Source organism: Pseudopipra pipra, chromosome 1 (assembly GCF_036250125.1).
Source record: "Pseudopipra pipra isolate bDixPip1 chromosome 1, bDixPip1.hap1, whole genome shotgun sequence".
Lineage (NCBI taxonomy): Eukaryota > Metazoa > Chordata > Aves > Passeriformes > Pipridae > Pseudopipra > Pseudopipra pipra.
Window position 1 is genome coordinate 14,098,438 of NC_087549.1, and position 23,800 is coordinate 14,122,237.

The 23,800-nt window shown below is 45.6% G+C and overlaps 1 protein-coding gene across 1 annotated transcript in view; it reads left to right on the top strand.

The window, feature by feature from the left end:
* Nucleotides 1-303: 303 nt before the first annotated feature.
* Nucleotides 304-23,800, top strand: part of EXT1 (exostosin glycosyltransferase 1) — a 182,875-nt gene continuing 159,378 nt past the window's right edge. Inside the window, exon 1 of the mRNA XM_064646259.1 lies at nucleotides 304-1,537. Coding sequence (XP_064502329.1) covers nucleotides 591-1,537 — 947 coding nt within the window. The 5' untranslated portion in view covers nucleotides 304-590. The remainder of the gene's footprint in view (nucleotides 1,538-23,800) is intronic.

The following is a 23,800-nucleotide window of genomic DNA, read 5'->3' on the forward strand; positions in this document are numbered from 1 at the left end:
GAGGGAGGGGCGAGCAGGAGAGGGAGGAGGAAGAGGAGGAGGAGGGTCCTCGCCGCCACCGCTCCGTCCTGGGGGCCATTCAGCAGGAGCGAGGCGAGGAGCGAGCGGCGCCGGGGCCGGGCGAGGGGCTCCGGGCGATGCGGGGCTTCGTCAGGCTGCGGCGCGGCGGCCGCGGGCTGTGAGCCGGCGGGGCCGGGCCGGGCCGGGCTGGGCTGGGCTGGCGGGGCGGGGAGGGGCGGGCGGGAGCGTGGCGGAGCCGAGCGCCGGCAGCGGCGGGAAGGCGGGAGCGGGGCTGCCCGGTGCCCGCCCCGCGCGGGGGGCCGGCCCTGAGTGCATGCGGGGCGCCCCGCCGGGCCGCCGCCCGGCCGCCGCCCGCCGCCCCTGAGACACCGGCGGCGAGAAAGTTGCGGCGGTCGCCCACATGCGCGGCCGCGGCTGGCGGCTTGGGGAACGGCGCCGAGCGGAGGTGGGCGAAGAGAGTTTGAAGCGCTCGCCGGCGGGAAGATGGCGGAGCGGAGCTGAGAGCGGCGCCCGGCGAGCTCGGGCCGCCCCCGCCTTCCTCCGCAGCCCCCCGGACCCCCGCCGGACACATGCAGGCCAAAAAACGCTACCTGACGCTGCTCTCCGCCGGCACCTGTCTCGCCCTGCTGCTCTACCTGGGAGGCGTGCGGCTGCGGGCGGCCCGGCACCCGCCGCCCGGTAGCCGGCATGGCCCCCGTCCCGGCGGCGCCGAGCGGCCCTGGCCCCGCTTCCCCGATGCCCTGCGGCCCTTCGCGCCCGCCGAGCGCCCGGGCCCCGAGGGCGGCGGGCGCGTCTCCCCCCGGCAGCGGCGGGACGCCAGCGCCGGCCTCTACCGCGGGCGCCGCTGCCGCATGGAGTCCTGCTTCGACTTCGCCCAGTGCCGGAAAAACGGCTTCAAGGTCTACGTGTACCCGCAGCAGAAAGGAGAGAAGATCGCCGAGAGCTACCAGAACGTCCTGGCCGCTATCGAGGGCTCCCGCTTCTACACCTCGGACCCCGGGCAGGCCTGCCTCTTCGTCCTCAGCCTGGACACGCTGGACCGGGACCAGCTCTCCCCCCAGTACGTGCACAACCTCCGCTCCAAGGTACAGAGCCTCCACCTGTGGAACAACGGCAGAAACCACCTGATTTTTAATTTATACTCCGGCACCTGGCCCGACTACACCGAGGATGTGGGGTTCGACATTGGCCAGGCCATGCTGGCCAAAGCCAGCATCAGTACTGAAAACTTCAGACCCAACTTTGACGTTTCTATCCCACTCTTTTCTAAGGATCATCCTAGGACAGGAGGGGAGAAGGGATTTTTAAGGTTTAACACCATCCCTCCTCTCAGGAAGTACATGTTGGTATTCAAGGGGAAAAGGTACCTGACGGGGATAGGGTCAGACACCAGGAATGCCTTATATCACGTCCATAACGGAGAGGATGTTGTCCTCCTGACCACCTGCAAGCATGGCAAAGACTGGCAAAAGCACAAGGATTCGCGCTGCGATCGAGACAACGCCGAATACGAAAAGTAAGTGAGCGGTGCCCCTTTCCCTGTGCTTGTGTCCCCAGGGACATGCCGGCGTGCCCGGCTCTGCAGGCAGCCCCTGCCACCGGGCAGATGTGAGCAGATGTGTACCGATGCGCATTCAGTGGCCAGAGCAAAGCCTCCAGCTCTCCTTTGGGCAGGTCGGTGGCTTCCCCTGTCCCCCGCGATGCTGCCGGCTGGCTCGGTGCTGCCTTGGCCGGGGGAGCCGGCGGGGAGGCATTGAAGGGCGATGCGGTGTCCTGCAACCGTGGCGTTGGTTGCCCAGGGACTGATGACCTGCATCCGCAGCCCGCTGGCTTTCCAAACGTGGCCAGCGGCGGAGATGCTGCTGGAGGATGCGCTGGCACTTGGCACTACCCTTTGTCTTCCCAGCGCCTCTTAGATGCCCTGTGCCCTCTCTGCCCTGAAACAAAGTTTGTACGATTTCTCAGCCCTCTCCAGGTTGCGTGTGACCCTGGCTCCTGCAGAGGGTTGGTTGCTGAGGGCGATGGTTGAGATGCTCTCTCCAAAAGCACTGCCCGGCGTCTGGCTGGTGTTCGTGTGTCTCCCCAGACAAGCCAGGAACTTGCCTAGCCGTATTTTTCCCTTCAGTTCAAACTAGCGCAGCATCAGTAAAGAAAGGAGGAAAAAGAAATGCTGACTGTGTTCACGTCCTGTGTCCGAGTTTTTCTTTTTACGTGTGAGAGGATACACCAGTGATGCGAGCACATCCTGTGCTTGCTCGGTTCCTTGACTTTCCCCGACTTTTATTTTTATTTGTTGGTAATGCTATAGTGTAGCCAGATTTTGTCTCGCTGTGCTGTTGCCCTTGTATTCCAGTCTGCTTTTCACGTTTGTATATATAGCTACCGGGAAAATCGCTTCCTGGGAATTACCTCCAGGACTGCGATGCTGACTAAGCCGTTTGCAACTGATTAGTTCATTTAAATGCCGACCACCACTATGCTTACTGCAGAGTAGCTGCCTATATATGAAGTTTTTCACGTGAGAATGTTTCCTGGGTAGCAGGAATTAGACGCTGAATTAAAGCAGACCAGCTGTACAGCACTGGGTGTACAGCAGTGGAGCTACACCCGGAGCTGCCAACAGCTGGAGGGTTTTGTGGTGCACAAGGGAACCTGGGTGGAAAAATACTTCTGGAGAGCAGTTAGGAAGAAACTACGTTGGCATTAATACTGATGAAAATTTCCGACTGGCTGCCTGCTTCTGCACTGAAACTATCCCCAGGGATTTGGGAAAGATGGGGAAGGTCAGCACTGCAAAGCCAGGAAGCCTGCGTGTGCCTGTGTGAACTCTGCTCACCTTTCGGTTACTGTAATTCTGCTGCAGAGGGGGAGGAAACAGCAGTGCAAACAGTCAGTGGACTTTTAATCCCATTCACTTTCAGGAAACTGATGGGTGAATGGTGAAACGATGCACACGTGGAAACGATACAGCGGCAGTGATGGGTGATCAGTAGAGATACTAAGCTAAGCTCATGATTTGTCACCCAGGCGTCCCTTTGGTTTGTGATCTCCTTCAGGGAATATTTTTTTGTGGGGAAAAAGGGAGACCTGACAATTGCAGCCTTGCAGGCTGTGCTGGTTTTTTGTTTTTAGATCTCAGCACTGGAGCTAATTTAGAGATGGGAAAAGTCCTGGTTATTTGCTGCACAGTATACCATGTGTGCTGTCAAGGTGTCATAAAAGCAAACATACCCGCCTGTGGTTTGACGTGAGTCAATTTTTTTACAGCTATGCCATTTGGTCTAATAAAAAATAGACCTCTCCCCATGAGTTCTGCTCCTCCCAAAGTGTCTTTGCCACTTATTTTGTAGTGAGAGGTGTACATAACAACCCTCAGGGGATACAATAGCATGAACCCAGCTGGTTTGCTGTGCTGTTCATACAAAAAGTGGACTTGCTGCTAACATGTGGCCGTATCTGAGGTGGTGTGGAGAGGCTTCAACATTTGTTGCAGTGCTGCTGTTAAGACAGGAACTAAAAAAAGATGTTGACAAGAAAACAAGATTACTCTTAAGAACCGAGGCAGGCTGAATCTGTGGTTGAGCTGCTGAGGTGAATGGGCTTTGCTCTGCTGAACAACTGCAAATGCTGAAGCTCTTTGACCCAACATCTTACCGGAGTGAGTGCACCTGCCAGAGCGTGCTGCTGCCCCTTCACACTCCTGCTTTGGTGCCTATGCACAGCAAAGTATGCCATCTGGTGATCTCCCAGCACCACGTCCTGCCGTGGCCTCTGGCTCTTCTGTGCAAATAGGGACCATGCATGGTGCTCCACTCCCTTTATAAAATGTGACAGGGTCACATCCTCAAGGTAGGATAATGCAGCCAGGCGGTTGAAATGCTTCTGTGCTGATCTGTAACCCAGGTGTGAAAGCTGTAGGAGGGACTCTGTTGTCCATCCCGGACAACTGTCAGATGCTGCTGTCCTATCGCAGCATCTGATAATCAACGAGGCTGTAGTTGCTGGGAAAAGAAATGTCTCTAAATATGTCTGGGCCTTGAAAACTGCACACAGGGGGACTCTCGTGAGGTGTTTTGGGCTTGGATTCAACAATGCATCCTCAAGGTTTTAATCAAAAAGAAGAAAAAACATACTCTCCAGGATACATCTATTTGCATATCCGTATAGAGTTGGGAGTTGCATATTGTGGTTTTCTGTGCCTGTTTTCCCATCCTCTGCTGTGATCTTTACACCATTTCACTTCACGTGAAGGACAAGAGTGTGGGTGCCCTGGCCATGGGGAACTGGCCCTGAGATACCAGTCCTTTTCAGGGTGAAATATGAATGATTTACTCTAGGTAGAGGCCTTGCCAAGTCGGGTAAATTAGGTGACCAAATTTTAAAACATGTTAACCTCATGTCAGCAGGGTGGTGGCATTATGTTGTGTTAAGCTTGGGGCCAGCACACATTGCAAGTTACTTGTAATGGGGTTTCATCTATGACAGAGTATTTGGGTTGTATTTGCATGAGGTCCAGCTGTCTGCAGGATGTGGTGTTTCCTCTCTAGGAGGTTGAAGATACCAACAAAGGTGACTTCTTGACCTGTGGAAGAACGTGTAGAATGTCTTACTTTACTTGGGGGAAGGAGGGCTGGGCATGTGTGTATTTGACTCTGTGAATTGTATTGAAAGATCCATCTGTATGTCACAGCTAATTAATTTGCATCCTAGTTATGCATCTCAGCAGATAAAGTTAATGCAGACTAAAATGAATTACATTATCATGATTAGACTACTAGCAAACAGGATATAAAGGAAAACAAAGAAAACCTCTGGTTGCTTTGCGATGTCCTTGGTTGTCAAAGTTGGCCTTTGTCACCCGGCACTAGGGCAGCTGGGCTTTTTGAATTCCTCCACAACAGGATTTCAGCCTCAAGCTTTCAGTTTCACAAAGGGTTAAGTGAATAAACACTGCTGCTGCTGAAGTTTGAAGACAGCCTCTTAAATATTTAATGACAGTCTAAATATATACATATGTACAATGTGTTTTAAACAAAGGCAGAATTCATATACAGGCTTAACTGGTTCCAAATAATTACTTTTTGGAAGGTAATATAAATGACTACGGATACTGAAAGAAATTGAGGAATGTAATGTTCTAGTAAAGCCAGATGCAGAGAAGAGATTTGCACCAAAATGAGGACCTTTCTAGGAAAGTAAATAATGTCTGTGACATATTCTCTGATTTACAGCAACTCTGCCCTTGGAAGATGGAGAGAGTGGTGGTGATGGTATCTAAAAACATAAGGTCTCATCAGAAGCTCATTCAAGGACACTTTTTCCTCATCCGTGGAGGACAGCTGAAGTAAATGATGATAATGAAGGAAAGGGGAAAAATGAATGGGGTTGAAGAGAGTAAAATGGGGAAGGAGAAGTGAGGAAAAAAATGTCTTTTTGGAGAAATGTGAACTATGGTGGAGAACATGTAGTATAGTGAGGTGTTCATTACAGACTTAAGTTTTGTGACTAGTCAGCGCTCAAAAAGCCTGAGTGATCATGACTGAACTGAGAAAGGTAGGCAAAATACGCAGACACTCATGAAGTGGGACTAGTTTTGCCAGAGGAGGTTGGAGGCATGTGGTGGAGGAGCCTATGGAAGGAGCTGCTCACACATCTGCCTGGGACTGCTGGGTGCACACACACTGTGTGCTTGTACCTGTGAAACATTTCTGCAGGGCACATGATAGCACTAGGTAGGGTCGTATGTGTACTTTTACAGGTGAATATATCCAACTGAACATTTTCATTGATGCCTGGTATCCAGTACCTGGTGTGCGCTCTACTGGTGGAACATGCATCAATCATCCCTGAACCTCCCACCTTGAAAATCCTGAGTAAAAGTCACAGTCGACCAATAGGCACAGAATGGGAAGAGATGCAAGTTTTAGTTTCATTTCCTTCCCACCAGGAGTAATATACACATATTGAAAAAAGAGAAGTGGTAGACGTAGACACTAGGGATGAGTTTGCCATTCACAAGACCGGCCGAAGAATGTGAAGTAAGGCTTAGGCTTGCCTGCCCAACATGTGATGGTAATCTGGGCGCTGCATACGCATGTGTGTGCATGTTTCAAACAAAGGTGAAATTCTTGTATTTTCAACATACTGAGCTTCCGTGTATTGTATTAAAATACAAATGTAAATGCTACACTTCATCACTCACTGCATTATTTTTTGAATTATATAAAAGCCTTCACGAGTCAGCTCCTTTGCAGCTATTTAGGATGGGTTTGAGAAACCACCCAGGTTCTGGATGGCTGTTCTTCAGGACATCTGAACTGCAATGGGAACCAGTCTGTGTGTCTTGTATATCACCAGGCTGCTTTAGGAGCTTGGATAAAACTCAAAAACTACTGAGAGAGCTTGGGCATTTTCCCAGAGTATCTTGGCTCCTGCAGAGACCTGTCACCACCAGACTACTTTTTTAATATCGATTTTCAAGAAACTGGAAATTTGCCTGGTTTACAATACGTTTATTCCAAAATGCAGCAAGCAGGTAAATAACAAAGCATTAATGTATGTCTGAGAAATACAGGACTTGCTCTATTGTTTTCCTCCTCTTGCTCTCTATATGTATCGCAGAGTGTCCTTATGGGCCTGTTGATGCTGATTTGATGCAGGCAGGGCCCTGGGAGGAGCTGGGAGCAGGGGTGACAGGAGCATCCCTGAGCTCACAGCCAGCCATGCAATTCTCATCCTCCTGACTGTTTGCACCAGGCTTTTCCCACTCAGTAGAGGTGTGGGAGCAGGTAGATGCGTGTGCATGAGAGTGTTTCCCCGTGTGAGCAGTGCTGGGTGCTGCCGCGTGTGTGGCCGGGTGTGTGGAATTAGCCCCGGCAGAGGAGCCCACCCTGCCCGTGGGCATTAAACCAGGCGCCCTTCTAACCTCAAGTAATTAAGTTTTTTTGTGGGGCGAGTTATTATTATAATTGCTTGCCCCAGGCCTTTCTGCATCTTTCTATGAAGCATCTCATACGGGGCTCTGTGGTGACAAAGCATTACAGTAGATGGGTGATCTGGTCCGCAGCAGGTGTGTTCTGCATGCAGAATGTAGGTGAACACTGCTTTCACAGCCAGAGGGGTCTGCTTTAATTTTTCCTGCCCAGGAAAATCGTTCTTGGGTAGTTTATTGATAAGTACTCATCACTGAAGAGACACTTGACGATAGAACAAAACGCAAATAAAAAAATTACGAGTCATCATTTTAATTTCAAGTAGAATTAATCTTGAAACAAGTAGTTTGAAGGGCTTGTTGAACCCAGATCAGAACAGCGCTAAAAGTAATATTTCCAGCTACCCTGGAAGATGAAGCCCTCCTGTGCCCCCAGTGAGTTGCCCTCAGCAAGAATGTGCTGCAGAGCATCCCACAGTGCTCCTGCCTTCTTGCCCTCCATGGCTGGGTGTTTCACAGAGAAAACTCCGACTTCTGCAGGACATTTTGTAGTGGCCTAAGGTAAGCTTCACTGAAATTGCTCCTAAGGGAGAGGGGTCGCTGAGTTTGGGGTTCTCCTGGGGGGCTGTGTGCACCTTCCTGCTGCTCCCTGCTGCCTTGAGAGTGTTCCCAGCTGTGGACCTCTTTGCATCCGTGCAGCTCTGAAGTAGTGCATCTTGCTGGGAGGATGGGATTAAACGAGAGGAGTTTCAGCTCAAGACAAACCCGAGCAAAAAAGACTACTGGTTTGACTCTGCTGGAAATAATCCTTTTGCCCCACATACAGCCCTGGAACAGCCCACTGGAAAGTAAACCAGCAGCCGCCGCTCGCGGGAGAGGGAAGTAAATGAAACTGGTCGACATGAAGCACTTATTTACACAACAGATGTGAGTCAAGAGAATGTGCTGTAATCTGGAGTATTATCTGTGATTGTTTTCTTTTTCTCTCTGAGGGGTTTCTTTCAGAAAATCCACAGAGTTTTGTGGTCTTGGGTAAACAAACTGTTTTTCTAACCAGAGAAAAATAATCAGTAGGTACGTGGATAACTGTCTGGCCTGTGAATGGAGTTAAATGCTGTGTTCTGAGCTGCGGAGGTGACTGACTTCTCCAGGACTTGGCTATATCTAGATGATGATGCAAGATTTATACTCCTGTCCTGTGCTGTGTGGAGATTAGTTTAGCCTGTGAGAATGTGTGAGTATAACTTCAGGTTATATTTAAGGTTCTGCAGCCTTCCACATTGCCAAGTATTTTGAGACGTATAGGTTTCAAAACCTTCTCATGGTTTACACCATGAGAGTAGTAATTTGAGCAGTAGATTTGTTCCTCTTCTTCTGTTCATCCAGCTATGCTGTGCTTTTATATGAGGTTTTGTGTTGCTCTTTTTTCAATCCAAATTTCAGGAGGAAACAGGACATGTGTCATTACTGTTTTGCCCTTAATTTAAGAACCTCCTCAGTCAGCTGTTGGGAGCATTGGTGCTAGGTAATGCTGATCCAACTCATCCCCACATCTCTGGAGCAGGCAGAGCGGGAGGGAGCTGCAGCAGGAGGTGCCTGCAACACCAGATGTGCACAGGGGTGATTACAGATCTAAGCCAGAGGATGGTGGGAATCCTTTCTTCCATTTATAGAGCAAATTATAAATTATAACAGTTGTCAGCCATGCATTGGAAGAAACTGTCCTGGTATTGTAGCATGGGTACCACAAAACCTGGGAGGGTTTTTAGAGACTGAGAGGTTGGAGATCAGCACACTGCAGTGGTGCAGGAGAAACAAGTTAAGGAAATGAATTCCAAATGACAACAAAAGAGAGGAGATTTTCACATGAGAAGAGAGAAATAATGTTTTAAGAAATAGGGGGCCTATCTCAGCAAAATGTTGTGGTTTACTGCTTTGCTGGGAAAGAACTGGCATGAGTGCTGCCAGGCTGATGGCTTTCCAAATGCAATCTAACTTCCTAAAATGCTATAATTTCTAAGAATAAGAAAACATAACTGTAAGCTAGTCAGGAGGGTTAGGCCTCCTTAATAACAGTTGTCTTTTCCTTGACCTCTCACTGGGATTTAACCTCAGTTTTTCAAGTGATGTAGTGCTGCCTCCTCAGCCAGGATGCGGACAGGAGGCTAGATGGGTGTTCCCTGAAAGGTAGTAGATGTTCATCTTGGCTAAATCAGGTTCCCATTTTGTACTCCACTGAGACAGACTTCTCCATGCTCCTGTAGTCCCTGGGTGAAGTTTAGTGCTGGCAGGGCTGTTGTAGGACCTCCTGCCTTCTCCTTCCTGTAGCACACGTGGTTTCGAGATTGTACTTGGACAGCCAGGATTGCTGCTGGCCACCATGGTTACATTTCCATATGCTTTTAAAATGAGGAGAACAGTTTGCCTTCCCCAAGCATTTTGTGGATTACTTAAATGCTTTGTCATGTTTAGAAAAAGCACTGTGTAAAGCTGAGATACTACTCATTCATGTTTTCTGTATCCCCTTTCCAAGAAGTATCAGTGAGTGAAGGTTTAAACTGTTTTTCTCATAAAAGGTGGCAGTTGTCAGAAGCAGTATAAAGCAGCTCTTCTCTGTGTGTCTGGCAATGGGGAAATCCCCACAAAAGCTCTTCTGGGGTTTGACACTTGTCCTGAGTCAGGATATGTGGTACATTAGTATATGAGCCTTTTAACTTCCCTTACTTCACTCAGCCCCTACCAAAGGCCACTGCCTTTCCAGGCACTGCAGCACTATCATTCCCGATCACTCCTCCAAGGGCTCTCGTGATGCAGTTAGCAAATTCAGTAAAGCTCTTCTGCTGTAAGTTGACTTTTTTCCTCCATGATGGTTTCTAGTCCAGAAATACGTGAAAAGAAAATAATTCCTGGGTTCCTAAGTGAATTTCCCATTTGCTCACTTTTTCCCCCTCTAATATCCTTTTTGTGTTTCTGAATGAAACAGAATTAGGGCTAATTTAGTTGATTGGCTGCAAAACAAAAGTATTCAATGCTAAGAATGGGAAATGAGAAGGCCTTTCTGAAATGTTACTTCTTTGCATAATTGTAATAGATTATAATTATACAGTTGGGTGTTTAGCAGTGGATTTTCTGTAAACACGGTCATGGGAAATGTCTCATCGTTCACTTGTGTCGGTTCGAGTCCCAGTGTGGTCCCGTCGACGGCTGTAACAGCATCTCTAACAATGTTTTCTCTTTGGGCTGGATGGCGTGTTACAGAGAATGCTATCTCCAGTTCCCTTTTCAGCTCCTCCTACAAAATTACCGCTGGTCGATATGGCCATGTCAGACTGTTGACACAAATCAATAAGATCAATCATTCTTCAGCTCCTAAACAAAATTGAGAGCGTGATGCTGATGGCTTGTGCGTAGCAGTAGATTCCTAAAGGAAAAATGCATGCCATAGTGTTTGCCAAATGTACATGGGGGACCCTGTCCTGTTAATAATTAGTTTTCCGGGGCTGTAAAACGGAGCATGGTATAAATAGTTTCCTAGAGCTGCAGTGTGCATTATGACCCCTGCAGCCCTCAGTCTGATGGAGAACATCACCTGACCAACAGCAGTGCTGGAAACAGGGAAACGTGGCAGTGTTGGTTAGGAATCCTGTTTTTCTTCATTCTCCTAGAAGATCTTGACTTCTGATGCTGGTTTTTGCCTCGCGAATAATTGCAGACATTGTATCACAATATTGGAATTCCTGGTGCAGTCAGGTGGTTCAGTGGGTTAGTACCAGAAAGCTCATCAAAACTGTAGTTGTAGTCTGCAAGAATAAAATCAAAGGCTGCTTCTAAAAATCAGAACCTTTATCTGAAGGGAGGGACAAATTTTTTTTATAATGTCTGAATTTATATCTCTGAAGGCTTGTTTGGGTGTGTCTGCTCGTAGACTCAATCAGCTGTTTCAGGAAGATAAAGACATGAATGTTTCATCTTCTGAATTTGCCACCAACCATTGTGCTGGGTGCTAGCAGATTTTTGTTTTAATTAAATGTAATTTATCTAATCCTAATGGGAAACATAATTATAGGATTTACTTTTTAATAACGTGATTTCAGAATTATTTTATAAAGAAGAGTAACATTTCCCCTTCAGGGCTGTTTAAAAATAAGCAAACAAAATAAAAAAACAAAGTACACTTTGCTAAAAGTAATAAATCTCAGACAAGATGCAAAAAAAAAGGCATCTGATATGTTGGAGCTGCAATAAAGCTGAAAATTAATGATCAGTAAGTTGCTGCTGCGAGAGACTGAATGCATTATGGATTTGAGGAGACGCCTATAGCTTGTTAAATGTCAGCAAATTTTTGCATAGGCAGGAGAAAACCCTGATCAGAAATTGTAAAAAGATGCAACCTGCAGCTGGAAGATCCAGTGCCACAAAGGATGTGTGCACCATGTGTATTGTTGGAACATAAGAATGTGCTTTGTAAGATCAGGGTCTGAAGTTTCATGGTAAACTCCTTTAATTCCTGATCGGAGAGATTTAAATGTTTCAGTAAGGCATGACTGTAGTCTCTGGGAGGGATTTATCATACTTTGCATAAGAAGGCATGTATGACTGTTTAAAATAATTTAAAACAAATAACATCCCTTTGCCCTCCTACACTCCATGCTTTTTTCCCCCTAAAACCAAAAGCTAAGGCTACTACTTGAATTGTAATAGAAAAATATATCAAGTGAGTGATCACATCGGGCATGGACACTTACCAAATCACAGCGAGATAACTGTGAATAACTCTCTAGTTTCAACAATTTGCATGGCCATTAACAATTGATGGGTTTCCCTTAGAACCGCATTATCTATGGCAGCAGGATCTATTCCTGTGCACTGCTCCTGCATACTAAGTGCCAGACAAATCCTCAAAAGAGAGGGTAATAAAAAATCTGATAGCAGCAAGGTGAATGAAGCAGGTAGGAATTTCAAGGCGACACTTTTTGAAGATAGGGAAATATTTCAGGCAATCATGCATTTTCATAACTGCTCTCCATCTCCCTTCCCTGCCTACTTTTTTTACTACAGTTCTGCAAGTTTTAATTCAAGCTGGTTTTAGGTTTCGCTTCACTGTTTGGCATTGCTTCAGGCTTGATGATCAGTCTGGCCTGTGGATGAGTTTATGCAAGATTTTGAAATACTTCTTGTTATATTTTTGGATTAGACATGTGTGTTGAGAAGCTTTTATGCATATTCAACAAAAGATAAAAATGGTGCTAAACTTAGCTGTCCGAGATTGTTGGGTGGCTCTTTCATGGGAGTGATTTCAAGCAGGTGCCAAAGATATGCTTTCCGTATGAGAATCATGCCACTGTTTTAATAAGCGCTCAACACATCCCTTATTTCTAGTGCTTTCATCTCTGCCTGACAGCAAGTCAGTTCTTTGCAGATTCCTCTATCAAGTTGATTTTTCCAGACCCAAATCTCTTTTCTCTCTCTCTTTTTATTTCTCTTTCTCATCCTCTTCCCTCTCCCCCTTTCTTTTCATGGCGCTGTTGTTGTGGCAAGATTAAAGCAGCTGAGGGAAGTGGTGGCGGGGAAGGCTCTGGTAATCAAAGCGTGCAAGCGGCTGGGGCTGTGTGAAGGCAGGTGGGTGACACATCAAAGGGGGGGATGTGGGTGCATGCTGCTCTCATCTCTCCTTGTAAATGACCCCCCTGCCATAAAGAGAGTTCCTGGGGTTAGTTTGTGAGCTCACAAGCACACAAATGCGATTGCTTTTCTATGGCCTTCCCAACATTTACTTGCAGAGAGTGGTAATAGAGTCTCAGCTTTGTTCCTTGGAAGATGGCTTCTGCAGATGTGGCATGTAAGGAGACAAGTGCCTGAGTCGTTAATTAGCAGGAGGTGGTAGTTCACCTTCATCTGAGAACAACCCACCATCTTATTGTCCCGTCTGCCTGTGTTGTTTCTGGATTGCCGTGGGCAGGATGAGGAGAACTGGAAGGTCTGAGCAGCGCCTGATTGTCCCCGGCTGAGTCTTGCATGGTCAGAGACCTAGCATGTCCTCTGGGTGGGGCAGGCAGCGCCCCTTGTTTGGCCACAGAAGCTGCTCCCCAAGCTCTGCACCCAGTGTGAGGGCTTCAGGTCCCCTCAGCTCAGTGGAAGCCCCAAATTCCTGTTCATCTCTAAATTCTCTGTGCATGTCTCTTGACATGGAGGTAACCATAGGGCTGGCTATTTTCTCAGCTGCTGCCTCTCCTCAGACCCTGGCTTGTCTTTGCTGTGGAGCTTGGAAGTGTAGCGCCCCATGGTCTGGATTGACTCTTGCTCTGTGTTTGTGCAAGGGGACCCGGTCCTTGTCTTAACCATTTGCCCTGAAGGTGTCAAAAAATCATTGCACTCTGCACTCGCCACCTTTCACAGGACTCATTTCTGTTACTGCTGCTGAGTGGAACCATTAGGACTCTTGTCTCTTTGCTTTCTGCATCACAACATTAGTGATTTGCAGTGAAAACAGGTTTCAGCTTTTGTTTTATTAGCTATTTCTGGCAGCCTGTAGTAATAGCCCTTTTTAGCAAAAAGGTTTTTTATTCTTTCATTTTTCATGAAAATTTTCTCTGACACAGGTCACAGTAAAATAATTCACAATGAAGTTATCTGTGTTGTTTGGGTATAACACTAGAGATCTAAAAATTTAGAGATAGTGTTTTGATCCTGGATTGCCCTATTGGTGTAGTTACTGGTTATAGCAATAGTTCTTATTTACTTTAGCTTTAGTCTCAGGATAACTGTGTTTCACAATAATCAATGCACTGATTACTGTAATTGCAGCTTGTGGTACCATGGTCTTACAATTAAATGACTGGGCCAATAAAGCATGGAATTTAATGAATATTTGTAAACAAACTTGATTAGGAAGTAGGTTGAGGATATCTCTGGTGGAGGGTAATAGAAGAGACCCATCCTCAGCTTTGATAATTAGAACAGATGGAAACCAGCAAATGAGCAGCAAGGCATGGAAGCCATCCCACTGCTACTTACCTTGCATTTATTACTGCACCATGTCTTAAAAATATCTCTTAAAATAAAAAAAAAAGATGGCTTCCTGCTGCAGAGAGATTCTGTGTACACAATTTCAGTCTCTTTTGCAGAACTTTAAAGCATTGTCAGACATGATGTTGAAAACTGGATTTACAATGTAGGGCTGGTATCAGCCTTAAGTAAGAAGTGTCTATTGTCACCCCATGGTTGAATCTTAATGCAATTAAAGTGAAAAAGGAAACCACCATTGAAAATGGGACATAGATTTCCTCGTGCTGCCTCTGGGAGGGTGGATGGCTGACATCTAGCAGTTGCTGTAAAGTTGGCTACATTTTACTGTCATTGAGGAACTGTGTCCCATTTTTGCTTGTTATTGGTCATGCTTTGTGTGCCTCCCTCTGGTTGTGTACCCGTGTTTCAGATGCGTGTCCCTCGTCTCAGGCATGAGGTCCTGTCTTGCACACTCTGCCAGGCCATTTGGGAGCATGTTATGTAAGTCTGGCAAGTTAACAGTTAAAGGATTCATCCTGTTTTGGATGGTTGCTTTATTTTAAGGTTGCCAGAAATCCCTTTACACCTCCTTGTCTTTTCTTTCCTCTTTCTCCATCTTTAAGCTACTTGACTCTTACTTACAGGTTTTCCTGGCTAAGTACGTGTGTCTCTTTAACAAAAGTAGTATTCAATTCTGCTGTCTTCCCCTCCCTTCCGTTTTTCTTTAAGCTTTTGGTTATCTGAAAAGTTTGGTACTAATTTTTCAGGGAAACGCCTGTGTAAGGAGCCTTGCTCAGAGAGCGCCAACGCTAAGCAATAGGCTGGTGAGTGGCTGCTCTTGCCGCAGGAGTGTGGAGGGGAGAGGGTCTTTCAACAGTTACAGATCATCCATTTGCTTCCTACCTGCTGGTTTCCAGCAGTATTAATTTTTATGCATTTATTGTGTTTAATTAAAAGCAGGGCTTCTTACAGCAGTGCTCGGGGAGATTCTTTCTCCCCCCCAAATGCTACAAATAGGCATCTGGTATTTGTTTTGTATAGCACAATCCTCATAAAATGAAGAGTAATAAAACATAATTATCTGTAAAGGCTTGTTTTATAAGCCTAGGAATGAGCTTGTTCCTGCCTTGTTTTGGTCTAGTTGTAAGATAAAGATGCCTTTGTATGGTTTTAGCCCCTCTCCAAATTAGTAGGGAATCAGTTATTACAGCTTTTTAAATCCTGTTGTGCAAAGGTGTGTTGTGTAAGGTGGTGTGAATGTATACACAGGATAGCACTGATGGATCTCTATGAGAAGAGACTTTTTCTGTTCTTTTTGGAAATTTTTTCCTTACAAACAATGGGTTTTATTTGAAAGCTTTGGTAAAATAAGAGGGTGGAAAATCTGTGGGCTACATGAACAATTCAGCATTTCTGAGCTGTGAGCCTTAAAGTTGGGTTTGAGCCCTTTCTGCATGTTGCCTGTCCTTGGCAGCATGAGGGACAATGGTCCATCTTTGTGCTTGGGTGTGTGCGAGGATTCCTTGATTTGGCCCCTGTCGCATTTCTGTCAGATGTTAACTGCTGTGTATCTTCATCTCTATGGAGGGTTGCTGGCTTGATCCGCCTCCAGTTAGGTCATCAGGACTCCCAGCACAGGATTCAGCAGTTCTGAAGAGCTAATGATACTCATTTCATCTTAGATTTGCTGCTTGCTCTTTGTTTGTAGGGCAGTATGCCATTTTGCTTCCCTTTGGCTTGCTCTTACTCTGCAAAAGCTCTTCCTGTCACTACATGCTAGCGGCATATTCTTCTGTGAAAAAGTGAAACTAGATCATTTAAACCAATTAGACAGTAAAGCGAGACACGCGAGTGGCTTATGGCTGTCTGAAGATAAAGTGTGAAAACCAAATCCTTTTAGAAAACTCACAGTCTAAACTTACTTCCTTTTTATTTTCTTTTAAATAGTAATAAGCAAGAATCCACTTTTTTTGTAAAAAAGAGAAACCTCTGGGGCTGCAATGCACCTTCAGCATGCTTTGGGATATGTTTACTTCCACACTGTTCTTCTTTGCACAATTAATTAAAGTGATAAAAGAGGAAATACACCTTTACTCAGCTTCTTTGTGAATTGTAGCCTTCTCAAAAGCAGATATGACTTATGTATTGCTTTCTCTCTGCAAGGCAAGCCTTGTAATTTTGAATCTTGATGAGCAGCTGCTTTTGTTCTGTGAGTCTCAGAAACAATGGGGTTGGGAGCACTTAACAAATTGCCAAATGATAGCATCGCAAAGAAAACTCTCCTTGAAGTGCCTCATTCCCTGCATCTTTCGTTCTTCAAAGAGAACGATCCACTGACACAGTCTTGGGTGCAGGGACCCACTGCTGGGGCAGGGGAATCCTCCCCCAGCAAATCCTGCTTCCTGGGCAGCAGCAGTGCCTGCACACAGCTGTGTGCCAAGCTACTGCTGCCCTGTGTTGGAGTAATTTCCTTGAAATGCATTTTCCTTGAAATACGCTTTTCTTTCATCTTATCTGGTGATACTGCTGTAATCTGCACATTGCTGACTTTAGTTGTTTAACAGCATTGTTGTGGCTGCTCTCAGTCCCCAGCCAGCAGACGGCCAACAGCAGCAGCAGGGAAGGTGTTAGGAGGCACCCGGCTGCCTTATGTGATCTTACATTGTTTTCCATGGCCAGAAGTCTTTGATCTGTTTAAACAGAAGCCTGAGAAGTGGAGGACGGATGCCACATGGCAGGCTGATGTGTAAATGCGTCCTTTTGCACTGAAGTCTTATGTCACATGTGAGCTAAATGTGTCAAGTATGTCAGAGGCTGCAGAGTCCAGCTACAAGTCAAATGGTCTGAGATGTTTGTCATCCCCACACAGTATATAATGTTCCACTTTTTCATGCAAGGTCTGGAATGCATCTGCCTTATTTTTTTGTCTGGGGTATTGCTTCACTTATGTGTAGAGTTGGGAGATATCTCCCTGGAAAGTTTACTGATCCTCGATTCATTAATGTCTCCAGAACATTAGTGTCTCCATAACGTTGCTTTGCATTCACAGCAAAAGAATTGTGTTTAAAAAGTTTGGGTGGTTCTGATTCAGACTTCTGATTTCTCCGCAATAATTGGGTTTCACTTTACCAGTGTAAATGAATTGAAGCCTTTAGCTTCAGTCCTGCTATGTGTGGCATGGACTCATTATTTGTTCTCTTTCCTATTGTGTGCAGTGGTGGCTTTAGGTGCATTTTCTTTTAAATGCCACGTAAAGTGAAATCCTGTTATTTCCACATTCTGTGGCGCTCCTCTTCAAAGTACCGAGGCAACCTTTATGTAGATGACACTTTTGACTCAAACTTTTCCATCATTATGAATATGGTCCCGTGAAAAGGAGCAGGATGAAAAAGGGACAGAAGAAAGAGCTGACTTGAACTCACTTTGGGCAGCTTGAGTCACTTGTAAGAAGACTCTTTGTAGGAAATACAACACACTGAAAATCTCTGCTCCCTTACACTGAAATCATCTACTTCAAACTATTCCATGTTTTTCCTTTGAGGTTGGGCAGGTAGGGAATCTCCTGGCCCTGGTGGAGCTGACAGTACAACTGCCAGGAGAGGGGGATTTCAGGGCTTCTATAATCCGTCCCTAAGCAGTGGCCTTCCTTGTGTGGTTCTCTGCTCCAGGCTCAGGAGAATGAGTGGTCCAGAATGTCTGCAGCTGGAGCCTTGAGAGGTATGACAGATTTAGAGTTCAGCTGTGCTTCTCAGAAACCAAGAGCTGAATGGGAGGCTTGAAAGATTTGAAGGGGAAGCTACTCAGTTTGCTTTCAGCCCCTGCAAGGAAGAAGTAAAGCTTATTCAGAGGAGATTCTTTGAATTAAAGCATGTCTGTGGGTTTAGGTGTGACCATGACGCCTCAACAGTGCAGATGGAGCAGCCATCACTATCACATCAGGGTGGTCAGTTGGGAATTGGTCTCCAAAGCCAAAGTCACTCAGATATGCTGCACAGGGGATGTTATGGCCCCAGACTTTGTGACAGGGGGATGTCATCTCAGAGCAATTCTGGTTTTGTTAGATCAAACAAGCATCCTCAAGTGGGAGGCAGGGCCAGTGTAAACGTCACACCACGTGCTGTGGCTGCTTTGGCAGAAATGTGATTGGTGTCCTCATCGTTCATACTGATTGAATTGGGGCTGCCTGATCATCAGGGTGCATGTTGGTATTAAGGAGCACGTTGATGGTGTAGGTCAGTGTACACAACAAAGCAATCACCCCAGCTCCTCAACAGGCAGCATATACAAATCTCACTTTGCCCCCCTTGCCCTGGCCTGGTGCTGGGCAACATGGTTCCCCATCCAACTCTAAGAGGTGGGGTGTTCATAGGACTGATGCCAGGAGCCTAGGACTGTGGTTTGGGGAGATAAAATGTTGGGTGTCTGTAATTTACATTTGGTGCGAGGTGATTCCTTTGGGCTGTCATTGCATTCATGCTGTCAGCCCAGATACCAGTGACCACAATGGCATCTTCCCACATGCAGCTGGGTTGGCCCAAAGGAGGAGGCTGAGCTGGTGGTGGAAGGGATGGGAAGCACTGTGTGCCACTGTTGCCCCAGGTGCTGGGTTTTGGGAGGTGGCAGCCCCAGGCAGCACACTGAGGTTTCCCTGGAAGCCAATGCAGAACATAAAATGAAGCTCAGGTTTCTCAAGACTTCTGTTGCCAGATCCCCTTCCCCATTCTCATTTTGCCCCTCTGGTCTTTATCAATAGCTGAGTCTGAGTGTTTAGCAATATCAGGACAGGGAGGGTAGCTGTTTCTTAGGGAATGCTGAAAGGATAGTTGGGAATGGCCTGGACAAATATTTAAAGCATGAGGAGGAAGAAAACAGATTTTGTGTTTGAATGCTTAGAGCAGTAAATGAAAGCTTCCTGTTGCAAGGCAAGGCAACTATGTATGCAGCCAGAAGTTGTTTTTGTGTTTTTTTTCTTAGTATTAAAGAGCCAGCTGTATATATAATCTTGACTTAATTTCTCTACTAAAAAAGGGTAAAATCATGATCTTGGACCTCATGATTAATGTCCAGTTTGCCTGTAAATGAGGGTGCTGCTGGTAAGTATCCCCATGCAGTGATACTTCTTTATTTGACCTCATGTCTGTGGGTTGCTCATGAAAGCTGAGATGGATATTGACTGCTCTAATCTTGACTATATGCTTAATTACAGGGCAGTAAGAGTCAAGTGGGATAGCATTTCGGGTGGTTGGTGTGGAAATAAAGTGACGTGGTAAACTGAGCCCTGGCAGTTCACTTGGGACAGTGTGGTGGATTGGCATTACATTATGATGGGAGAAGCTGCCAAAGGAATACTACAGTGCGGTTAAGTGGGACTGTTAATGGCATGACTGAGCCAATTCATTAATGGCAATGGTGAGTTCTTGTGTCTGCTTTCCCTTACAGCTACTGGGTGAAGATACTCAGGTAAAACAAGACCAATGAGGGTAAGGGAGGAGGAAAAGAGACTCCAAAAATCTGGTACAGATGCAGTGACTTTCTTTAAGCCTTGGTTCTCAGGGCCATCTGAAATGCAGCTGTTTCCAGGATGGGTTTTATGGAAACCTGGCAGTTTGCTGTCAGAGCAATGTACTGCTGATGAAAAATCTTCATATAGATGCTACTTCTGTGCATTGTTTGTTGGGTGGGTTGGAAAGAAGTGGAGGAAAGGACAGACTTACTTCTGTCTGGTGGAGGTTTCTGTGCAAAAGGACCAAATCAAGGCAACAGCTTCCCTTTGGCAGAGGATATTCTCAGTTACTGATGTTTTCACAGGCAAATAGCAGTAAAACAGGGGTGTTTGAGATAAAACAATGTATAGACAAAGATGCCATCTTTGGGATTCAAAAGGAAAGCCAAAGTAAAGAGCCAGTGGCTACAGGCAGTGCGGTATTTTCTTAAGTATAGATGAAGCTGTTGTCTGACCCATTTCTGTTTATCAGTGTCTTTGTTAGGAATTAGTCTGCTGGACCTTATAATTTTTGGAGTTAGGGGAAGATAATAAAGATGACCCTAAAGTGGGAGTAGCTTTGAAAAAAGACAACACACATTTTGTTTTAAACAGTAAAATACACCCCTGTAGTAGAGGGTATACTCACAGTCAAGGGCATGAAAGTCTATGCTTCCTTCTATTACACAAAAGAAAGGGTCTCTGGTTGAGCTGTGCCAGGGTGTATGAGATGACCTCTGCCCTGCTGGGGTGGCCCAGTGCCAGGGCTGATGTGTACTAGGTGGGATGTCCTGGCCATCCAGAGAAGCAGGGTGAGCTTCAAGGAGCTATCAAAGAGATAAATGTTGTGTGTGAAAGCCCAGGGGTGGAAGGAGGGGGAGAATTAAGAATTTGAAAAACAAGACTACATCTTTTAGTACAACAGCTTTTTCTTCCCTCTCAGCTGTTCCTCTTGTATTTGCTACATTGTTTGGGTAGTGAGGAGGTGAGAAGGTTACTCTCTCAATTTTTAATTTGAGATATAAACTGTAAACCACATGGACAACCACATAGTTGAAGAAAACACATCTGCAGCAGAGACACTCATCATGGCTTGAAACACCTCCACGTTGACCTGGAGAGCTTCTGGTGTGAAGGCATTTGTGTCTGGCACCTTGATTCACAAACAAACCAAATCTGAGAACTGACAGTGCTGGATGGTGCACCACAAGCATGTGATTTCAAAGCACAAACCTTGTGTGAACTCACTCACTGCTCCCAATTTCCTTAGAAATCAAACCAAAACACCAAAGTGTGATGTGATGATTTGGGGTAGGGTTTTTGCTGAGCCAGCTATACATCGAGGTATCCAACTTAGATCAGGTGCCATCTCACCTGAAACTGGTGTGAAACCAGTATGGAGGCAGAGGGGTCATACTGGTGGGGGGAGATGTCTTCTCCACCTCCACAGAGATGTCTGCATGTTGCAGTCAGGTCTTGGGGAAAGCCCAGGGCTGGCACAGCCCTGGACTTAAGCAAATGACTCTGGTTTAAAGAGTGTGATTATCTTTTAAACATGGTAAAAGTGATGTACAAGATGTATTTTTAAACAGAGTATGTTTGTTTGGTGTCCCTTTGGCAGAGAGTTGTCTGCGTAATCACTTTAGTTAAACTGTCTTATTTTCTGTCTCACTCACATTATGCAAATTTGATATTGCATGCTTATGTGTTTTAGTTTTGATTTTTATTTTGTACAATCAGGCACAGTTGCATTGGAAAGCAGATGTTGCAGTGGTATTTGAGACACTGCTGCTCCGTGGGAAGGGGGCTGCAGGCAGGGGAATGGAGACAGCGCTGCCATGGGGGGCCTTTTGTCACCTGTTTGGAGGAATTCCTCAGTGTGCCATTCAGAGTGGCTGCGCTGAGAGTTTAAGGGTGGTTGAAGCTTTGCCATAAGTGGTAACTTTGGAGAGAAGATATAGAAGATGAGGCACTGCCTGCTTTCAGTTCCTGTGCAGGGTATCAGGTCAAGCAGCCACCTGAGCCTCAACTTCTGGAGACAGAAACATCCAAAGGATGTCAAAATGCAGTGCTGAAAGTGTATCACAACACCAAGGTTTGTTAAACATCACATTTGGAGGACACTGGGAAGTGCTGAAGTGGCTCTAGGTGTGTGGTTGGATAACAGAGAACAAATAGGATGCTTTATACATGATTTTTCTCCCCCTGCTTTCCTTTATGAGGCCTATGTGTGTGTCTAAGTACTTGTTAATGAAATAAACTCTGACGCGTGTTTGGGTGCCACATCTTACAAAGGCTGATTTTTTTCTTCCTAATTACAGATACTGCGTGTGTCCTTGCTCCAATTTTTTGTAATATCAGAAAAGCTGATCCCACATGCCATGCACGTTTTCCCTGTTACATTATGCCCTGGAAATTTTGACCCCTAGCATTTCATAGTAGTTTGTAAATTATGGAAATGTTCCGTATTGTTATTGTATGAACTCCATGGAGATGGGGTGTCTTGAGTTGCTTGGTTTGGTACTGAGCTTGGGAATGTTTCCATGTGCCTTCCCAAACTCAAAGCAGCATGCTATTTTACACTCAGTTATTATATTGAAGATAACTTTTGTCTGTGCATGCAGAAAACCTGGAGTTGCTCTTAGCCAGTTTAAAATAATGGATCACTTGAAAGACTATTGCCTAGTATTTATTGCTGCTCACCAGAGGATAATTTCAATAAGAGTTTATCATATTTATTCAGCAGCAGACTAATAAATTCAGATTTGTTTAAACAAAGACTCGAGGAAGAACCTGCTAAATGCTTATGGTTATATTCATTGCAGGCATAAGCTACTCCATTTCACTCAATGTACTTGTACCTGCTTATGTCACCAATTAATTTGGCTCTTAATATCTTATTTTCAGCACTTTTTTTTCCTCCAGGTACTGCAGTCATGTTCATCCCTGATGTAAGTCTATTGTGGATAATGGCATCTCTGATGCTTTTTGTCTGTGGATGAGTTTGACTTGTTGTTGTGGCAAACTGTAGATAAAGAAAAATGCTATTGCAGGAAGGAATGATCTAATATGCTGAACTTGAATTCGGGAAGGTCTTGAATACAAATTTTCCTGTGCTGTCTTTGTGGCTTTGAAGAGTACGCACACACACATTTTAAACAGTATTGCATACACTGTGACTTTCTCTGTTTTGCTGGTCATCATCCCACCAACTTCCCCTTCTTTCTTAAATCGTCTTTACTATTAGGCCACTGCAAGCTCTAAAATAACATGCACCACATGTGTTAGCTGTGAAAATCAAACCCTCACAGGTTAAATAGTTGGTCTTACAGGGCACAGGAGCCCCGAAGAAAAGATACAAGGGCTCCCTGAAACAACATCTCGGCCTCGGCCATATTGATCAACATAACTGGTCTACTCTGGCCTCCAATCGGGAGGCCTGGAGACACACCATCTATAACGCTGCTGCTTCCTTTGAGAACGCCCGTAGGGTCACTCTTGAGGAGAAAAGGCAACGCAGAAAGAATCGTGGCTTACAGAATATACCACCTAAGGAGTCTTTCTGCTGTGCCTTTTGCAACCAATGTGTCTATCTCGTATTGGCCTTTTTAGCCACCAGCGTGCTTGTAACAAATGTGGATAGAGCCTTCCTAAATCTTCATTCGTGAAGCCCAGCCATGATGACAGGGCACAGGCACGACAGACAACTCAGCACATGAAACTTGGTGGGTTTTGTAGGCCTTATTCCTGTTTGATAAATGAATTTGTCAGACCTGTCCAGACCAGTGGGGAGAGCAGCACAACCTGACCCAAGAGTCCTTTACCCCTTTCTGTGCAGGGCAGGGTTTAACTAGTGCTCGTGCTTCACAAGAGATTTTGGCATTCACAGAAGACATCTTGGGAAGCTCTATCACAGTGAGAGTCTAGTGTTTGGACCTGGAGAATATGGAGGGTTAATAATGTGCAGGAGGAAAATGTGCTGGATGGTGACTTTTTCTATGTAAAATTAAGCCAAGGAATAATATCATGGATATTAACCTAAAAAGGCCCACTAACAGTTGTTGACTTTCTAGGAAATGTTTGCCTGTGTTGGTTGTTTCTATTCCATTAGAAATGGATTTTTCTGTGTCTTGAGAGTGAATCACAATATTTTTTTCCACTCTATTTTTAATTAAAAAGTAGAAGAGTGGAAACCTTTTTATACAAGTGATTGGAAAGCTGAGCAAGCCGTAGGAGATAAATAAACTGGTAAAGATTAATGGAACCAAACAATGGAAGTGACAGATTCCTGTGCTTTCAAATCCTTGACAAAAAATTTATTAATATGACTAATATGTTGGTTCCTAACGTGACCTACTCTT